At 52.0% G+C, this 16,203-nt stretch overlaps 6 protein-coding genes across 6 annotated transcripts; 4 read left to right on the top strand and 2 right to left on the bottom strand.

Annotated features, from left to right (window-relative positions):
- The first annotated feature begins 75 nt into the window (after positions 1-75).
- Positions 76-3,036, top strand: P152DRAFT_106079 (uncharacterized protein). The gene is made up of 3 exons (XM_033673581.1): positions 76-326; positions 386-555; positions 604-3,036. Exons 1-3 carry the CDS (start codon positions 184-186, stop codon positions 2,775-2,777), a joined length of 2,487 nt encoding a protein of 828 aa, XP_033531893.1. The 5' UTR covers positions 76-183; the 3' UTR covers positions 2,778-3,036.
- On the bottom strand, positions 2,912-4,315 carry P152DRAFT_467958 (M6 metalloprotease; the record flags this gene model as incomplete). The annotated part of the gene is made up of 4 exons (XM_033680802.1): positions 2,912-3,381; positions 3,431-3,512; positions 3,565-4,127; positions 4,297-4,315. 4 exons carry the CDS (start codon positions 4,313-4,315, stop codon positions 2,912-2,914), a joined length of 1,134 nt encoding a protein of 377 aa, XP_033531892.1.
- Positions 4,316-5,588: 1,273 nt separating this feature from the next.
- On the top strand, positions 5,589-6,366 carry P152DRAFT_106218 (uncharacterized protein). Its single transcript, XM_033673584.1, has one exon. It carries the CDS (start codon positions 5,697-5,699, stop codon positions 6,105-6,107), a length of 411 nt encoding a protein of 136 aa, XP_033531891.1. The 5' UTR covers positions 5,589-5,696; the 3' UTR covers positions 6,108-6,366.
- P152DRAFT_106160 (uncharacterized protein) lies at positions 5,896-7,323 on the top strand. The gene is made up of 9 exons (XM_033673583.1): positions 5,896-5,965; positions 6,013-6,172; positions 6,237-6,350; positions 6,398-6,511; positions 6,564-6,654; positions 6,704-6,842; positions 6,899-7,006; positions 7,075-7,083; positions 7,134-7,323. Exons 2-9 carry the CDS (start codon positions 6,168-6,170, stop codon positions 7,184-7,186), a joined length of 633 nt encoding a protein of 210 aa, XP_033531890.1. The 5' UTR covers positions 5,896-5,965; positions 6,013-6,167; the 3' UTR covers positions 7,187-7,323.
- Positions 7,324-10,532: 3,209 nt separating this feature from the next.
- Positions 10,533-11,274, bottom strand: P152DRAFT_106018 (uncharacterized protein). Its single transcript, XM_033673578.1, has one exon. It carries the CDS (start codon positions 11,111-11,113, stop codon positions 10,694-10,696), a length of 420 nt encoding a protein of 139 aa, XP_033531889.1. The 5' UTR covers positions 11,114-11,274; the 3' UTR covers positions 10,533-10,693.
- Positions 11,275-14,499: 3,225 nt separating this feature from the next.
- Positions 14,500-15,607, top strand: P152DRAFT_106037 (uncharacterized protein). Its single transcript, XM_033673579.1, has 2 exons — positions 14,500-14,688; positions 14,732-15,607. The coding sequence occupies exon 2, from the start codon at positions 14,888-14,890 to the stop codon at positions 15,404-15,406; it is 519 nt and encodes a 172-aa protein (XP_033531888.1). The 5' UTR covers positions 14,500-14,688; positions 14,732-14,887; the 3' UTR covers positions 15,407-15,607.
- The last annotated feature ends 596 nt before the right edge of the window (positions 15,608-16,203 follow it).

Raw genomic sequence — 16,203 nt, 5'->3', positions numbered from 1 at the left:
GCAGCCCCACAGTTGAACCGTAAACGACGCTGGGGTTAAGGTTAAACCAAAGTTAAACCAAACCTTAATCGGACTTAAAGAACGTACAAACCACAGGGCACACCACCTTACACATGTTCAGTATCTGGTACTCGATATTATCCCATATCATTCCTTCAAAGCTAGCTTGCGAACAAATGCACAATGGCCACCGAAACCCCAGATCCCAAGACCTTCAAATCTTGGGAGGACGAATTCAAGTATCCCATCCCTACCGTCCGTAGATTCGAGCAGGACCTTCGACACAATGCCGATGAGAATCGCGACCAGCTTCGCAATTTGGTCGGGTAAGATGACGTCTTCTCTCGGACTTATACTGTACTCTTTCTAATACCGGACTTCATAGGGCGTCCTACCGCGAGCTGCTTGGGACTGCGGAACAGATCATCTCCATGGACGAAACCATGACCCGCGTTGAGAGAACCTTAGGACAGGTTGGACAAAAGTGCAATTCTACGGCCGTGGAGAGGCTATTCAAAAGCTATGAAAGGCTGGAGATGGAATATAGAGCGCAAGGTGCGAAGAACTACCTGCTGTGCGAACCGCAAGCTAATATACCCCAAGAGAAAGAGGAGTACTCGTTCGCAGCCCAAGTCTCGATTCTCCAAGCGTGTCCCGCGGTCATATCTCGGCTTTTGAAGTCACGGTCCTACCTCCTAGCTGCAAAGATTATAGTCTTGTCGAGACTCCTTCACAAAGCCCTCTCCACCGATGCCAATGCGACGCCCTTCTTGGACAAGTTGCTTCGACGGTTGACTTCACGACGGCGCAAGTTGCTGAACGCTATCAAGGCCACATTTGCGGATGATGCCATTGAAACACACGATCTAGTCGACGCAATGTGCGCCTATTCCTTGGCCACCTCATCCACCACCACGGATACACTCAAATATTTCCATACTGTCCGCCGAGATACCATTCAATCTATCTTAAAAAGATCGGTTATGGATGAGGGTGTCTCCGCTGCAACTTCACATCTGGATGCCCCGTTTCAAGCATTACAGATCTATGTCTCTACTCTAACGCAGACGATCCGAATATTCCCGTCCGGTCTCACTGCGGCCTTGAGGAAACTGAAGTCGCAACCGTTGCTTTCTGACCCATTAGTGCGAAGCATTCCAGAACTGGACCTGGACAGTCGTAATGAATGGGTAATTCCAGAAGTCCGGGCTTTTAAACCGTGGCCCAGAACAACGGAGCTTGGTGATGCAGAATGCCAGACCATCCTGCAGGTATGGGCGTCGTCAACGCTGGACATACTTTTGGCAGGCCTCCGAAACAATCTCACCAGACAAGAACACCTCGAGGGTCTCATATCAATCCGGCGCTCGCTGCTTGAGGCATGGATGCGGGCATCAAATCACGTACTATTCCGAAGAAGCCGTGGAAAACAGCCACCGATTAGTAGAAAAGAAGTCTTGGTACGCCTGAGGCAACTCCTTGTCGAAGTGATCGTTGCAAAGATCCGAATTCACACATCAAGTCTATCAAGGATTGTCGCAACGATCAAAAAAGGCCTGTCTTCGGATGAGGAGTTGGCCGAGATCGCCCCGTCGCTCTGGTCATCGGATGCTACAGACATACCACTTCGAGATGGTGGCCGACAATTTAAGAGCGTCGTGGTAGACAGATATCACGGTCGAACGGAGGCAGTGATGACCGTTGCGGATCTCTTCGGAAGTTGGTCGGGAGAGATCGAACGGGCACAGGTTGCGCTGCGGGCCATGCGAGATCTCAGGTGGGACGATGAATTTGATGACCTTGATGATGAGCTGATGGATGATGACGAGGAAGAGGAGGAAGTAGACGATGCCGTTGCCCATCGTAGTCGCATACAGACCGCTTTAGGAGTAGAGGATCCAGATCTGCTCGATAAAGCCCTTAATGAAGGCCTTCAAGCGACTATGCGATCAATGCACGAGGAGTTCGAGCGGATACTCGAGCGACTCCAAAGCATACCGAATTCGGAACACGGCGCAAAATTGAGAAGGACAGTCTATCTCCTGCGGTGTTTGCGAGAAATCCGATCAGCACTGCCAGCTTTGTTTGCTCCAGCCGAAGGAAAACAGAGACGACAATCTGTGGACTCTCAGTTGTTTGCACTCACTTCTGAGAGTGCGTTACTATCAGCCAGTCTTCATCGCGTATTGGCGGAGCTAGTGGCTGGAAGGCCTGCAGTCACATTCGGGAAGGCTCTTCACAGGTTCGCCCATTCAACACAGGCTCTGGCGCTTGTCCAGCTGTGGGAAGGGGAACCGAAGTTTCCTACGACCCCAACTCCATTAGCTATAAGGCTGTTGAAGAGCTTAGCAGCAGAGTTGTCCATCCAAGGCCCTGATCTTTGGGGACAGGCAGCCAAATCCGCGTTGAAGAACTGGGTCGCTGAAGAGATAGGCAAATCCATCCAGGACTCCGTCGAAGTTCTCAAGCACCAGCCTGCCGATACAATTGCATCAGATCAATTCGTCGCCGAGGAGGACAACGTTGGAGACAATGCGGACAACGCCCAATCCGAGGAGCTCAAGAAGCAAAGGCTTGTCGCACTTCTTTATGACGCGGCGTACCTGTCCTGTGCTCTACGACAGGGACAAGGCCACGGATCAAATGACCAAGATTTCCCATTCATGAATGCCGTCCAGGACGCTTCTGGACTAGAGAAAGCTTCGATTGAGAAGATCTCCAAAAGCGCCGCAGACTACTGGAAGAGGACATACCTTCTATTCGGTACTCTTGCCTAGACACCGATACGGGATGGGTAGGAAACATCGACACAGTTTAATTATGTCCTTGTTAGCAACGCGAATCATAGCAGCATATATCGACTCATCAGCCTGTGTTGTTACGGGATTTCTGCTACCATAATCTGTTGGGTCTATTGCCAGGTCACCGAAACTCGATATTCCCCGTTCTGGACACCAGTGATCTGAACACTGATGCCGTTCGCCGCAACTCCAATCTTCGTTTCAGCTTTTGCGAAGTCGTACGCTGCGCTAGTCAACTCCCCACCCTTCGAAGGGGAACAACCCCTTGAGGACGGCTTCGTGTTGAGGACACGCACAGGGCCTGTACCGCTCTCGGCCTCCGTGTCAACGGAGTACAGTAACAATCCTACTGTACAGGAGTCCGTGCTCAACCCCTCTTTCGACCTTACTTCCATGACAATGGCTTTGGTATCGCTGACTCGCACGGCGACCGCTTTAATACCCTCCGCTCTTTCAATCGGGCTGATTGTGAAACTCGACGTGCCCTTTGTACCTATGCACGCGACTTGGTCATCCTCGATCCAGCCAAGTTTCCATTTGTGCCAGGCGAAGAAATCAGGGGAAGTGCCGGAAATGAGTCCTGCGAGGCGTGAGCAGATGCCGATATGTTCGTAGCCACGATTACGAACCCATCAGGTCCCATCCACCGACATAATATTCCGTTGGACGCCCGGCAGAATCCATCGGATATAGATCGGGGAGGCCCATCGTCTATCACACTATTAGTGGATACATCACACTTTATACAACGCTCAAGACGTACATGGCCGGTCTCATGGTTCAGGACTCCGTAACCCCATGACCATTGGTCCTGTCCGAATGTCACAACGCTCTTCACCTGAGTCCCGTCACCCAGTGTGGCTGCCCCCATCGATGTCGGCGAGAACCCAATGGACCGCGCTGCCCGCGTGGGTATGATATACAGCACTTCACACCCCGTATAGGGCGTACCACCTCCGGCTGCGGCGATTGCGTCTTTGATATATCGAAGCTGGCTAGTCCCACTGAACGTCTCCCGATCCCAACGATAGCCTGTGCTCGCCTGAGGCATGCGATGAAACTTCATGTCCGACACCGCTTCCAGTTGCATTTGCCCATACGAGGAGATGTTAAAGAATTGCGCACCTCCCGGGAGCAGGTTGTCATAGAGACTCTGCACGGTATCCGTAGCAGGGGTATCTGGAAAGTCGATGAAGATTACGGCCGCCTTCGTGACCCCGATGGTTTTGATGAAGGTCGATGTCGAGCTGAACCCCTCGGTGAGATATGCTCCTCGCTTGGCCGGGAGTTTGCAGGCGTGGGTGGCTTGCCGTGGGCCCAGTCGGTCTGGGGCCTGGTAATTTTTGGGGAAAAGAACGATGGCATCGATAAGGATGCTGAAAAGAATGACGATGTTCCAGAGGAACGTTATTCCTCGACGTGAAGCCATGACAACGACGGCAGTCTACCAAACCAACATTGGGACTAAAGGACCAAGGCGACCTCATCGTCAGACCTGGTGTCGAAGAATACATCTTTGTCCATTCCTTCATTCTAAAACGCTAAGATGATCTACTCTAGGATGGCTAGATCCATATAGATCCCCAGGTTTCAAATTAAGCAGAACCTCCTGGTGCTGTCCTTTATTTCGCCATGAACTCATTCCGCAAACCATACCCCCCGGGAACCAAACTTCGTGGGAACTGGACACAGAGCACAATTTCCTTGGAAAATGATATTAATATCCCAACATTGGCATGTTTACTATTGGATTCCGACAAACGTTCCGATGCTCTCGTGGTTTGGTTAGGGCAAGGTGATCACCACAAAAGCGCGTTTCAGTTGCTCATAGTACAAGTCCTACCATGTGACCCTGGTGATGTTCTCATGTAGCGTGTATCAAAACATTGTCTCTTGGCCGCCAAGAGGACTTAGGATTATCAATCACGTGTGAACCTGTATATGAGACCTGGCTTCCTTCCCTTCCCTTTACCTGTTGCAACGGAGGCATACCTCCGCGCCTTTGAATTCAAAGAGATGATCGGGAGAGCTTAGCTTCGAGAGGCATCCAAGGGCTGGCATCCTATTATCTTGTGGACAAATCCAGGCTCCATATCGGCGACTTAATTGAGCTCAAACTGGTGATGAGGCGCGACGCTAGGCTGTATAAGTATTAGCCAGCCGAGCATCGAATTGTGCAGCGTCAAGAATGCGATAATATCAGGAGCTCTGGACATGCAAGACTCACTCCATTGGAAGCCACAAACCTAATCTCAGCCGACGTTTGGTGGCAATGGCGCGTTTCGATTGGGCATTTGATTCGAGTGGGCGTGGTAAAGCCAGGCCTCGACCGTCGCTAAAATCAGATGCTCATGCATGTCGTGACAGTCCATGATATTTTCAGGACAAGGCTGAGGCTGAGTCCAGACAACAAAATGTCATTAAACAATGGGCGATGGCGGCCTAGGTTTGTCAGTGTCAACGATCCCTCTATCTTGTTCCGCTCGCGGCGATATCGACTCGTCTGGACGAGTGACGACCATGTCTGGCTGCCAATCCAGCCAGATCTGGCAACCCAATGCCCAGGCCTACATTCAGGCGAACACAGACACGAAACTATCAGAGTGGTGGACGGCGATCCCTGATAGAACGAACGTGAACTTTGCAAATGAGCTGGGGAAAACGTTTGGCGAACACAAACTCGGATTCAGGTGCGGCATTGGGTGGATAGGCAGTTGCACAACCCCTGGATGCACAGGTAAGCCTTTATCATACCTTAATCGCGTCGCTTAGACTGACTATAGATAGCATTTGAGGCGAATAGCGACGATCCATGGACGTTTCATGCGCTTCAATCTACCGTCAACCTCAACACCTACTATAATCTGATCGACGTAAGCCGACCCGGTTCGCTTCATGCATAGCGTCCCCAACGTCAGACTTTCGCAGGAAGGGCTTACGAAAGGCCAAATATCCTTCACCAACCAAATCGACAACGTTGCGAAGATCGCATTTCCTTACTCCGATCCTCGGATCACAGCTTCCGAGGCGATACGATGGACCTTGCTTGTGTTTTCCATCTTGTTGGCCTTCGTCCCCGGTCTAGGTCCTGCTGCCACGGTTGCGCGAGGGATAGGGGCCATCGCCGGTGGAGGAAGCGAGGCAGTGTCTACACTGACAGCCGAGTGCGTCCCATTCCACAGAATTGACAGGCGGTTGCTGACGATCGAAGCCCACTCGCTCAACAATTATCCCAGGAGATGTATACGATCCAACAGATCAATAACTATTCTGCGACCGTCTTTTCGGACGCAAGAGAAGCCCTAGAACTTTGGGCAAACGACACCTTTGCTGGCCGACAGGACGCACGGAATAACGATATTCTGTATGGGGTTCCTGCTCCATCCTAAGTCACTGTCGACTTCGGTCGCTTTAGACCTCACTAACTGGTTTCAGTGATTACTTCCAAGATGGATCGTTTGTGAACGGAGGCAGTTTCCCGAGCATTGCTCAAGTTGAGAGCTTTTCATCCAACCAGCTGGCTGCAAGATTAGTCAACTCAGGCTGGAGGTGAGTTGCCCCCATGTATACCGGAAGTTCATCACTGACCGAAACAGCACCCAGAAAATATATATCACTAGGACAGAAACCGATAACCCGAACGACAAATCAGGTCCTAACCAAGGCCGGTACTACTCGCCTGAGGAGAAGGCCGTGTATTATCTTTACAGGTGCGATTCCATGAACGGTGAGGAATTAACTCCAGTATCTTACTATGCTCAGGTATCAAGAGGACGGCAACATCAAAGGGCATGTCGAACAACCGTGGGGCCTCGATAAGCTTCGCGGTGCGCCTTACTTCATCACAGGAGAGGTATGACCGCTCATCTAACTATGGGGTTATATTCACTGACACGACATAGGATATCGTCAAGGCTTCGGTGGGTGCCTGGAGGTTTGCGCCGACGAATTACACCTATGATCAAGGTATCCGTCAAGTAATCGAAATGGCCATCTCCAACCAAGCCGTCTCCCCTTTTAAAGAAGGTGCCGGCTTCAGTGGTACGTCTTGTTGTGAGGACTACGTCCGATGTCCAAAATCATTAATTGTCTTTCAGGTACTTTTACCATCCCTGTTTGCGATACGGGAAAGCGGAACTTCAATTCTCAATGGACTTCTCCCTCGAAAAGAGTCGTTTCAACAGGAAAGCTTCCATGCTGTTGTGGTATGCCAACGATCCTCTATTGGTGCTGCTCCGGTTCCGATGAAGCTGACGATTTGTTTCTATAACAGGGCCGAATTGTCAGGATACCAAACGTTTCGTGAAGGCGGCTAACATGCACGGGTTTCAGACTTTACTTGTGTCATGCAAAACGCAGTTCAGGGATACCTGGAAGGACCTTAATATTGACACCATTGACTACGGATTTACGATTGACAGCAAGTACAAGGACACTGATAAAGTAAATGGAGGCCATGTCTTGAAACTGCCACCAACGTTGCTACTTGTTTGCTTTACGTTGTCGGGCGTCATCTGGCATTTTTCTGTATGATACCCACTAGGAAATCGACCAGACAGGACTCGACGAAATGGGTGACTGAATGAGTGATAAACCGGAGGTATGAGGAATATATTTTGCTCTGTCTAGAACTTCCGACGCTGTAGGGGTACGATGCAATGATGTCCATCTGGGATTTGCTCAGTCAACTGAGAGGTACCAGAAAAGCACACCGGGCAACATCGTACGATTCGAAGAGTCAACAATGCGATAACCAATGGCAACAGAACGACGATCTAGAGGACGTTCATACATATGGGCCTTCTACCAGCCACGTCCGGAAGATCTTCAACACCCGGCAACAGCACTGACATCAAGTGATACCACTGAGTGACTGCCAACCCTTCACCGCGCTGTTGTTCGACTTCAACGTAGGTCTAAGATCTCCCTCGGACGAAAAACTGGGACCCGAGGCGCGTCTCCCTCGTGCTCAAGCACCGCAGAACAAAAGAAATGCGATTCGCGTGGTGGCAAGCAGAAAACGTCGACCAGTCACGCCGCCGCGTCGGGGGAAAATCTACTAACTAGCACCGCCGTCCGGCCTCGCGCGTCTATAAAGATTTCCAAATCAGGCGGTCACGGCAGCAGGAGGTTTGCATACACGCTTCAATGTCGCACCGCAGCGCGGGCCTTCGAGCTCCCATCGGTTCGTTGGATGGTCGTACAACGGCCATGTGACCTCAGGTGCGACGGAAGTCCGAAAATCAGCGTGTATCTCGGCTCTAGGAAACGAAAGTATATTGCTCGAGAGAAGGTCGTGGAATGCATGTTCAAGGCGACATCACGGCATCGCGATGAACTCAAGGCAGCGTGACTGGTTCAACGTAACACCAATCGTAACGGGCGCATTATGCGAAAGTCGGATTTCCAACGCTCCCGCACGCAATACGATTCTGCAAGGACGTCTGAAATGAGCAAGTCATTCACCGTGCCTAATGGCGTTATCTCGGGGATATTTCCGCCGACTGAACGAAAGGGGGTGGAGTACAGAAATCCTGATCCCATCGAAATGGGAATTGCCTTCCACACAGGTGTCCATCTGATCGACTGTCCCATGCTCCTGCTCGTCCGGTGTTCCCGGACGGTGCAAGGAGGAAATGAACCTATACCCCCACGGTTTGACATCTAGGGACCCCTCTAGAATCCAGAGTTACAGACAAAGAAATCGGTCGCAACTCTCAAGGATGGAAGATAGGTGAAGGATGGCAAGGGATGATAACTCAAGACCCTGGTAGATCATTTGCAAGGCGGCCCTGGACCACTGGATACGGAAGGCTGCGGGGTCGACTTGGGGTAGAGGTGTGCCCTTGATCTGGAGAGCCTCCCCTAGCTAGTACTCAGAGGGTTAAATAGGAGTCGTTCACGAGGACTGATTACTGACGATACTACTCAGGGCTGGTCAAAATGAAGGAAGAGGGTGTACGGAGGACGTATTGGCACTGAAACATGGCGGGGGCAAATCAACCATTCAAGTTACGCACATCATCGCCCCTCAAGAAGACGCAGCAGGAGATGGTTGTCTGAACACCCGCAGCCCAGATCGTCCTCAGAGAGAGGCAATGCAGATATGCGTCCGCATCGAGACGTAATGCTTCGAACTCCGAAAAATAAACTTGAGGGCCCTCCCATTGCAAATCCCGACGAACAGGCCAACGATAAGACTTCCATGCCCATAGATCGCCGCAACTCTGCACTTCGAAACGAAAACGGTAGCTTCCCGTGGCGTCAGCGCGGTAAATATGGTCATTGGAATCCTGATCGCTTGAACGCGTAGGTGCATGGCGCAACGTGAAGAGGCGACGCGCATCACTCATGCGTTTTGCTGTCTTGCGCATGGCAACGTTCAGGGTGACTTTGATGCATGACGATTGACGACTAACGAGAGGGCAACTATTTGCAAGCCGAGTTTAGCCTGCGATTTGTATGACTCGAGACTACAGCGAGTTTTCTCTCGTGTCCCCGCTCGACTCCTGCGAGGATCAAACAAAAAAAGTCGGCATCGTGAATTCGTGCGCTGGGCGGGGGGGTGGATTGGCGACGCACGGGCTGTGAATCGGTGATGGACAGTTGCAGTTTGCGGGGTAAAGCGAAACACGGAAAGTTTCCCAGTAGTAGCGCGAGCTCCAACCAGCTGCTGGTGAATGCACACGGGTACAATAGATGATGGCTTGGAAGGCGGACGGGAAATCGAGTTGCCGATAGACGATAGGAGACTTAGCTACTAACTAGGGACGTTAGGGTTGGTGGAGGACCGATGGTGGCATTGTCAAGGGGTCAATCATTTTCAACTGAAGGTCCAAGTGGCAAGTCTCACCTCTGTCGTTCCGCAGTTCGTTAAGTTAGTAGTTCAATAAGAGATGATGATACGTAGCGATGATTGTCTGTGGTTTGTCAATGGCACAGCGATCCTCTGCAAATTTGCAACTCTCCTCTTTGTCTGGTCCGGGTAACTCCACCACTAGCGGGAGCAAATCTCCCACTGCCGGAGATGGACTGTCGAATGTCGACGGCGGTATCCGTTCCCCAGACTTTGTAGCCAAAGTCTCCATCTTGGCATTAATGATGATGTTCTCATTAGCCTGGACGATCAGGGAGAGGGTAGAGGCTAGGGTAGGCTAACTGGTTGCTTGCAGGACTCATGAATCATGGCGTCAACAGCAGTTCGCGAGAACCTAGCCAAACTCCCAAACTCCAAAGCCGTGGTGGATACAGAGTACTGAACTGGCTGCGAAATTAGCACCATTCCCGCAATCCCGCCGGGTCCGCGGGCTGCCCATGGCCGCTCGCGCCTTGATGATCTCTTCCCCAGACGGGCAGACCCAGCTGTGGGGCGTCCCGCTTCCCCATGTTCATGCTGGATTGGCAAATGACAGAGCCCTCCGCTGTCCCAAATTGCCCAAACCGCAAGACGGCGACAAAAAAAAAAGCAGAGGATGGGAAAGTTTAGAGAAAGGGAAGGGGACACAGGGGTCGCTGGGACCAGGAACGGGACAATCGGCACGCCGATATGAGCGATGCACGGGCGTTTGAGGGTATGCTAATTTGGAATCGCTTGACTTGCATTAAGCATCGAGCAGAGAGATAATTCCGACTTCTGATGATTGCGACCAGCTTCATGATAAGCGATATTTCGCCGAAGCTGGGGAGGTAGCGAACTGGTGAGGGGATAGCCTGCCATACTGTCCAGGACTCCAGGTATCCCACATCCATCGACCATAGACAATCCGACATGAGAGACTAGTCGCCTTAGCTACCTCCGCAATCCCCACGCAATATAGTCGCAATAACGATCTAACAAACGATGGAAGTAGCGCCGTTCATGATGCGGAGGTATGACAGATTGACAGTGTATACTAGGATATTAGGATAGATGATGCGCATAGAGCGCATAGGTAGTGTATCATGTATGCCGTAGTTATGCTCGAGTGTGGATACTCACGCCCGAGACACCGGCATCCGGACGCTGGGCAATATTCGTTCCCCAAACATCCCGTCCTCTGCAAGCGTAATCTCGACTGCGAAATCACTGTATGCTTTCGATATGCTGCCATCTGCATGGACTGGACGGCCTGCCAAGGGAAACGAGGTGCAGGATGGAATGGCGTACAGCGAGATATCCCGGAGCTTGCATGAGCGACGAACCACTCGAGACCCTGACTTTGCGACGAGGTAGACGCAGCCAGAGAGCGAACGTGGGGATAATTGAGGAAAATTCCAATGGATTGTACGAGATCAAACAGAAGGACGACGTAGTGGGAGACTGGGAGGACCATCCCTCCTCGGAGCGGATTTCAAGGGTATCCATCCCCTTTGATCACGACCTTGGTCGATAAGTGAGGGGACGAATGCATCTGCCTCAGTGCCTGGCATCGTCCGCCCCAAGGAATCGATATCGTCGTCCGTTAATGACAAGGGGGTTTATATCCATCGACTGTTTCTTCGCTTCGTGCTTGTGTCACCGTCTCCGAACCTTCAAGGTTTAAAATGGCGCGATGATATCGGACGCCAGCAAACAGTGCTCAGTAGCCAGGCACCACCACCCCATCACCGTCCTTCCGTGGCGTGGAAACACAAAGCTGGCGATTTAGTGAATCTCAATGGATCCCGTGCTCACGGCAACCTACAGTTTTGTCCCGCTTACCCCGTGTTGTCAGTTCGTGAACTATGAGAATTGTCCATTGAGATCCGATCCGCGTCAAGCCGTCAAGCCTCCAGCGGTTCAGGTGGTCCTCCCGGCGGACACGTCCGTTCGCTAGCAGCTGATCTGGCGCAAGCTGGGACCCTCCGGAGGCACCGGATGGCGCTGAGGGAGGGTGAGCGCGGCGGAAAACGCCATGGACAACCCCGTCCGCCATATAATTGGAGTGTGCTTTATCCGGCCCCTGATGGCCTCGCTTATGGGATATTGCCTGCTTCAGCAACCACCTTCATTTGACAATTGGCGGTTTTTGGAGAAAGTGGGAGGGTTTATTAGGGACGAAAAGATAAACATTGATATTTTCCAACAAGGATCGAATTGACGAATGCCCGGTTCGGACTGCGGCGATAACAGGCATCCATTTAGGGCCAGCTTTGAGACGATCAGACGACTTTGTCTCTCGCCGGTAGTTAGCATCTGGTGTCTCAGACTCTCATCATCATAAGGAGAGCGCACAGCGGAGGGTATCAGGCCGGAGAGATTTAAAAAAAACGGTTGAGCAAATGGTTAGGGCTAGCTTCTCCGAAACTCGTCAATTGATCAATCAGTTCAGCTCAGACCTGAATCGGGTCCAGGTCCTCATTGATCTTCCGCCTTTCAAGGAGTTTGGACGATCCGCAAAGGCGTGAATAGAAAGAACTTTGGGAACCCAAATGCCGCTCCAGTTCCAATCAACGAGCATTGTTTGTGTACCCCGAATATCCAGAGCGGTTCAAAGATCATGCAGCCGACCGTCTTGGAACTACGCCGTTTATTCGAGAAAATCGCAATGTCCCGTTGGCGTGGCAGAGGATAGGAACGGGAAAGGACACCGCGGAATGCTGCAGACAACCGGAGACTTAGATCGGGGTTTGGCCTGTTGAGGCCAAGTGTACTCCACTGCCCACCGGGCGGAAAATTGCCGTTCAAAGGAAGGTAAAGGTTGTTGCCTGAGTCGCTTATTGCTTGCTCGTCGCTACCAGTATTATTAGGCTGCCTGAAGTTTATAGATGAATGAATGGTCGAATATTGCAACGCAATTGGACATCCAGGCGGTTGTCAGCTGGGAGGCGTGGCATTTAGACGACCATCATTCGCGGGATCGGTTTGATTAAAGACCCCGCGTTTGAGTGGTTCATCCGTCCAAGCCTGTGGTCTCTTCCAAGAATTAGTGAGCACTCCGGAGTTACCTCCACGGTTTGTGACTTTGAGGTCAGAATAGCCGCCTGACCCCGAATCTGTGCCCTTGTTCTGATACTACCGACGGGAGAACGGTGGAACTGCGACGTCTAATCATGCGGCAAGTGAGCGCAAACCGCTCAAGTAGACGATGGATTTTGCTCGAGTTCCCCTCTTCTGCTCATGTATGTGGACGAAACGGTCCGCAGAAAATTACCTCTGGCCCCAATGGGATGGGACGGGAGGAATGTAGATCCAGCACTATGGAACTACTCAGCCCCCTCCGAAACTCCAACGGCTATTGTCCAATTGCGACGAGAGATGCTGGAGAAGCCGCGCTGCGGGATAGTTGCAGGACCCGGTCAAGAATGAACCGATACCCAAGAGGACTTACAATAGCAGGAGGTGGTACGGGATTCTTAGGGGGAGTGGCGGAGTCCTACAGCAACAGACATGGCATTCCGTATGGTGTCTGATGGGCGGCTGCAAACAATGAGAAGCGTCAACCGAACTTTGCGACCCGACGGGGGTTGCGTGCTTAACGCCACCTCCATTGAAACGGAGAAGCTTGGGGCGGTTAATGGAAATTGGAGCCAGGATGTCCTATTCTAATTCCCAAAGACTCCAATGCTACAGCCCACCTACATAATAATACACAGTACAGTATGTGAGGGACTGGGGACGACATTCAACCCCACTTTCGAGATGGTGCAGCACTGTAGTGGTTCCATGGTTCGTGGTTGGCGTGGGTGAGGAGTAAGGAGGGAGGAAATGGGAGCAAATAATCAAGCACATATGATCAAAAGAGGGGAAGGATGGTGCAGAGGAGGACGAGTTAGAGGATGAGGAGAGGATTGAGAGAGGATGGGAAGATTCCCCCACGCCCTCTGGCAGGGGACCATGGATAGAGTGAGTGGTCAGTGGTGAGAGATTGGGTGAGTAGTGAGTACTGGGTGAGAAGTGAGAAGTGAGGACTGGGAGCTGAGAAAGGGCAGGTCAGTTAGGCAGGCGGGCAGGCAAACAGCAGACAAGCAGGCACTCACTTCAGGGCTCAGGCAGCGTCAGGCTGGTCAGCAGGGAAATTTTGGCGTGCATGGCGCTAACGCTCAGCAAAAGTTAGAGCCTAGAGGGGCGACAGGGGGCGAATTAGCGCTTAAAGCAGTAAGAGCGACTTGCCGACTTCAGGATTACAATTTACGTCTGCAGACAACAGGCAGACAGGCACCCACGCCGCTGCTGGCGCCATCCATCCTCGATTTCTCATCCATGTCAATTCTTGCAGCCTCCAGTTTTAGGTCCGACAGGCATTCTACAATAATCACTGGGAAAGGCCACACTAAGGCAGAATAGTGTGGGTTTATGCCGTTATGGGAACAGCAGTCAGGATTTCCCTCAGGAAAGAGGAAACACTCTGACCACCCTGACAAAACATCCATGTCCTCCTTCATGCATGCCATCCCCTCTGGCCTCCTCTCTGCCCGTGCCTGCAGAGTTCTGTGCAGACTGCAGCATCCTTGGTGGGCCGTGGGGACTCCCGTCGCAAGTCCCAGTCGCTCAGACGAGGAATGAGGAAAACTCCCCCAAGTCCTAAGACGCAAGAATGGAGAACGGACCACCACGCTGCAGTCTCGCGTCCGTCATGTTGCGTGGACCTGGTGGTTGCAAATCATACAAGTATCAAGTCGAGTCCACTTTCGTCCTCATGTTGAAGATTGACTCCACACATCTTCAGCACTTCTAAGAACTGTCATCGTTGGCCTATTGCGTGCAATTCTTCCATCCCACCGTCATACCTCACACCTCAATCATTCACTCTCTTACGCCATCCCTCTTTCACATTCTCTCCACGTACATGATATAAGACCTGATCGACACATCATTAGATGTGGGTGCCAGAGTCTGACTATCCGCCCCACTCTCCAGTCATCTGCTGTCTTCTGTCTTGCACCACCACATCGGGCTAGTCCAGCCATCACAGTTCAAAGTCATAAGGCACACGCTTGCTTGCGACTTGCCGTCGACCTCCACTCATAAGGCTCAATCCTTCGCGTCTCATCCATCTCGTCCTCCTCATATCATTCGGTCTTTTTCTCCCTCCGTGTCAAGTTCATCCGTCACCATACCCGGTCTCTAGTTCCGTCCTCCACTACGAGCCTTCCCATACATCTGCAAACGTATCGGACCAAGCATCATGGAGTGGGGTCCTGACTTCTGCCTCGTCTGTGATAAACAGACCACCGGCAGTGCCTACTGCTCACAAGCCTGCCGTTTGGCCGACGAGACGTCGGGTTTACTACCTCAAGCTTCACCTTCTAATCTCCCTCAATACACCGGCTCACGATCCTCCACCTCATCACACTCCGCTTCCTCCTCCACCTCCTCCTCCACCTCCTCCACACATGGGTTCCATCTCCCTCCTCCCCTCAACTTCTCCGCTCTCCGTCGTCCCTCATACGACGCTACGCCCTCATTTCAGTCCCGACCATCAACCACGACCTCCCCATCATCCTCAAGTCGAACCACATCGACTCGACCTCACCTCTCCACATCCAGTTCCCGCTCCTCTCTTTCCTCCCTCTCGAGTTCCTCCACCGCCCCATCATCGACCCAGGCATACGGTCTGTCCGAGTCCACGATGCACCAGCTCCGGGACTATGTCAGCGCCTTCGACCAGACGCGTGACATGAAGCGGAAATTCACGGTGCAGTAGCGGCCCGTGACTGCTTTCCTCCCGCGGACGGCATCGAATCACGCAATCCATCTCGCCGGTTGCTTGATGAGGGAGCGTCATCGGCGGATGGGGACAGCCGAAAAAGTCATGCGGTTCACGTTCACGTTCATGTTCATTGACAAGGCGTTCATCGGTTCATGGGTCTCGTGGTCACGCTACCGGCTACAATCCGGATGGAACTCCCATCACCTGCACTCGGCCGCGTACAGACGCATCGCATCCATCCCACATTTGTTTGCATTTTTTCCGGGACCGGCGCCGAACCTTGATTGGACGGACTCCCTCCAAACTGGAGTCCCTTACCTTGGTGGTCACCCCCGCAATCTTCGACCTCCACTACCCGTGGGGTCCGGCACTTTTCCTTTTGATTTTATTGTATCATGCAACCCCAAAAGTTTCGGTGGTGTCCATGTCAGCCGACTTTTTCTTTAGCATCCATGGTGGGGCCGAGTGTTGTCTGTTTGTCTTTCATCTCCGACGACTCGCAGTTCGTCACGTCGTTCACCAGGTTTGATGTGGTGACACGAATCATTGTGGGGGCCTCTGTCGCACCGAAGAATTTTCTTCGGTGTCTTTTTACCTTGTTGTCTTTCAACCCGTCACATTTTTCTTTATTCCTGTACACCGGAAAATCCTACAACATTTCTCGATTGTTGATGTTGCGTGGTGGGCGTGGTGGGCGTGGGCGCACGGGTTCGGAAATTTCCCCTCCGATGGCATGATCTGCGTTCGGTGGTGGTTTTCCACCGCATGAAAGAACGGGCGCCTTGCATGGA

The sequence above is a fragment of the Eremomyces bilateralis genome, assembly GCF_010015585.1.
Source record: "Eremomyces bilateralis CBS 781.70 unplaced genomic scaffold P152scaffold_19, whole genome shotgun sequence".
In the NCBI taxonomy this organism is placed as follows: domain Eukaryota; kingdom Fungi; phylum Ascomycota; class Dothideomycetes; order Eremomycetales; family Eremomycetaceae; genus Eremomyces; species Eremomyces bilateralis.
This window is presented reverse-complemented; position numbering and strand designations above follow the sequence as displayed.

Coding starts and splice junctions, on each gene's coding strand:
- P152DRAFT_106018 (XM_033673578.1), bottom strand. CDS start 11,113: ATGGTCCTCCCAGTCTCCCACTACGTCGTCCTTCTGTTTGATCTCGTA.
- P152DRAFT_106160 (XM_033673583.1), top strand. Junction 6,655..6,703: donor CTTACTTCATCACAGGAGAG/GTATGACCGCTC, acceptor GACACGACATAG/GATATCGTCAAGGCTTCGGT. Junction 6,843..6,898: donor AGAAGGTGCCGGCTTCAGTG/GTACGTCTTGTT, acceptor ATTGTCTTTCAG/GTACTTTTACCATCCCTGTT.
- P152DRAFT_106079 (XM_033673581.1), top strand. CDS start 184: ATGGCCACCGAAACCCCAGATCCCAAGACCTTCAAATCTTGGGAGGAC. Junction 327..385: donor CAGCTTCGCAATTTGGTCGG/GTAAGATGACGT, acceptor CGGACTTCATAG/GGCGTCCTACCGCGAGCTGC. Junction 556..603: donor GATGGAATATAGAGCGCAAG/GTGCGAAGAACT, acceptor ATATACCCCAAG/AGAAAGAGGAGTACTCGTTC.
- P152DRAFT_106037 (XM_033673579.1), top strand. CDS start 14,888: ATGGAGTGGGGTCCTGACTTCTGCCTCGTCTGTGATAAACAGACCACC.
- P152DRAFT_106218 (XM_033673584.1), top strand. CDS start 5,697: ATGCATAGCGTCCCCAACGTCAGACTTTCGCAGGAAGGGCTTACGAAA.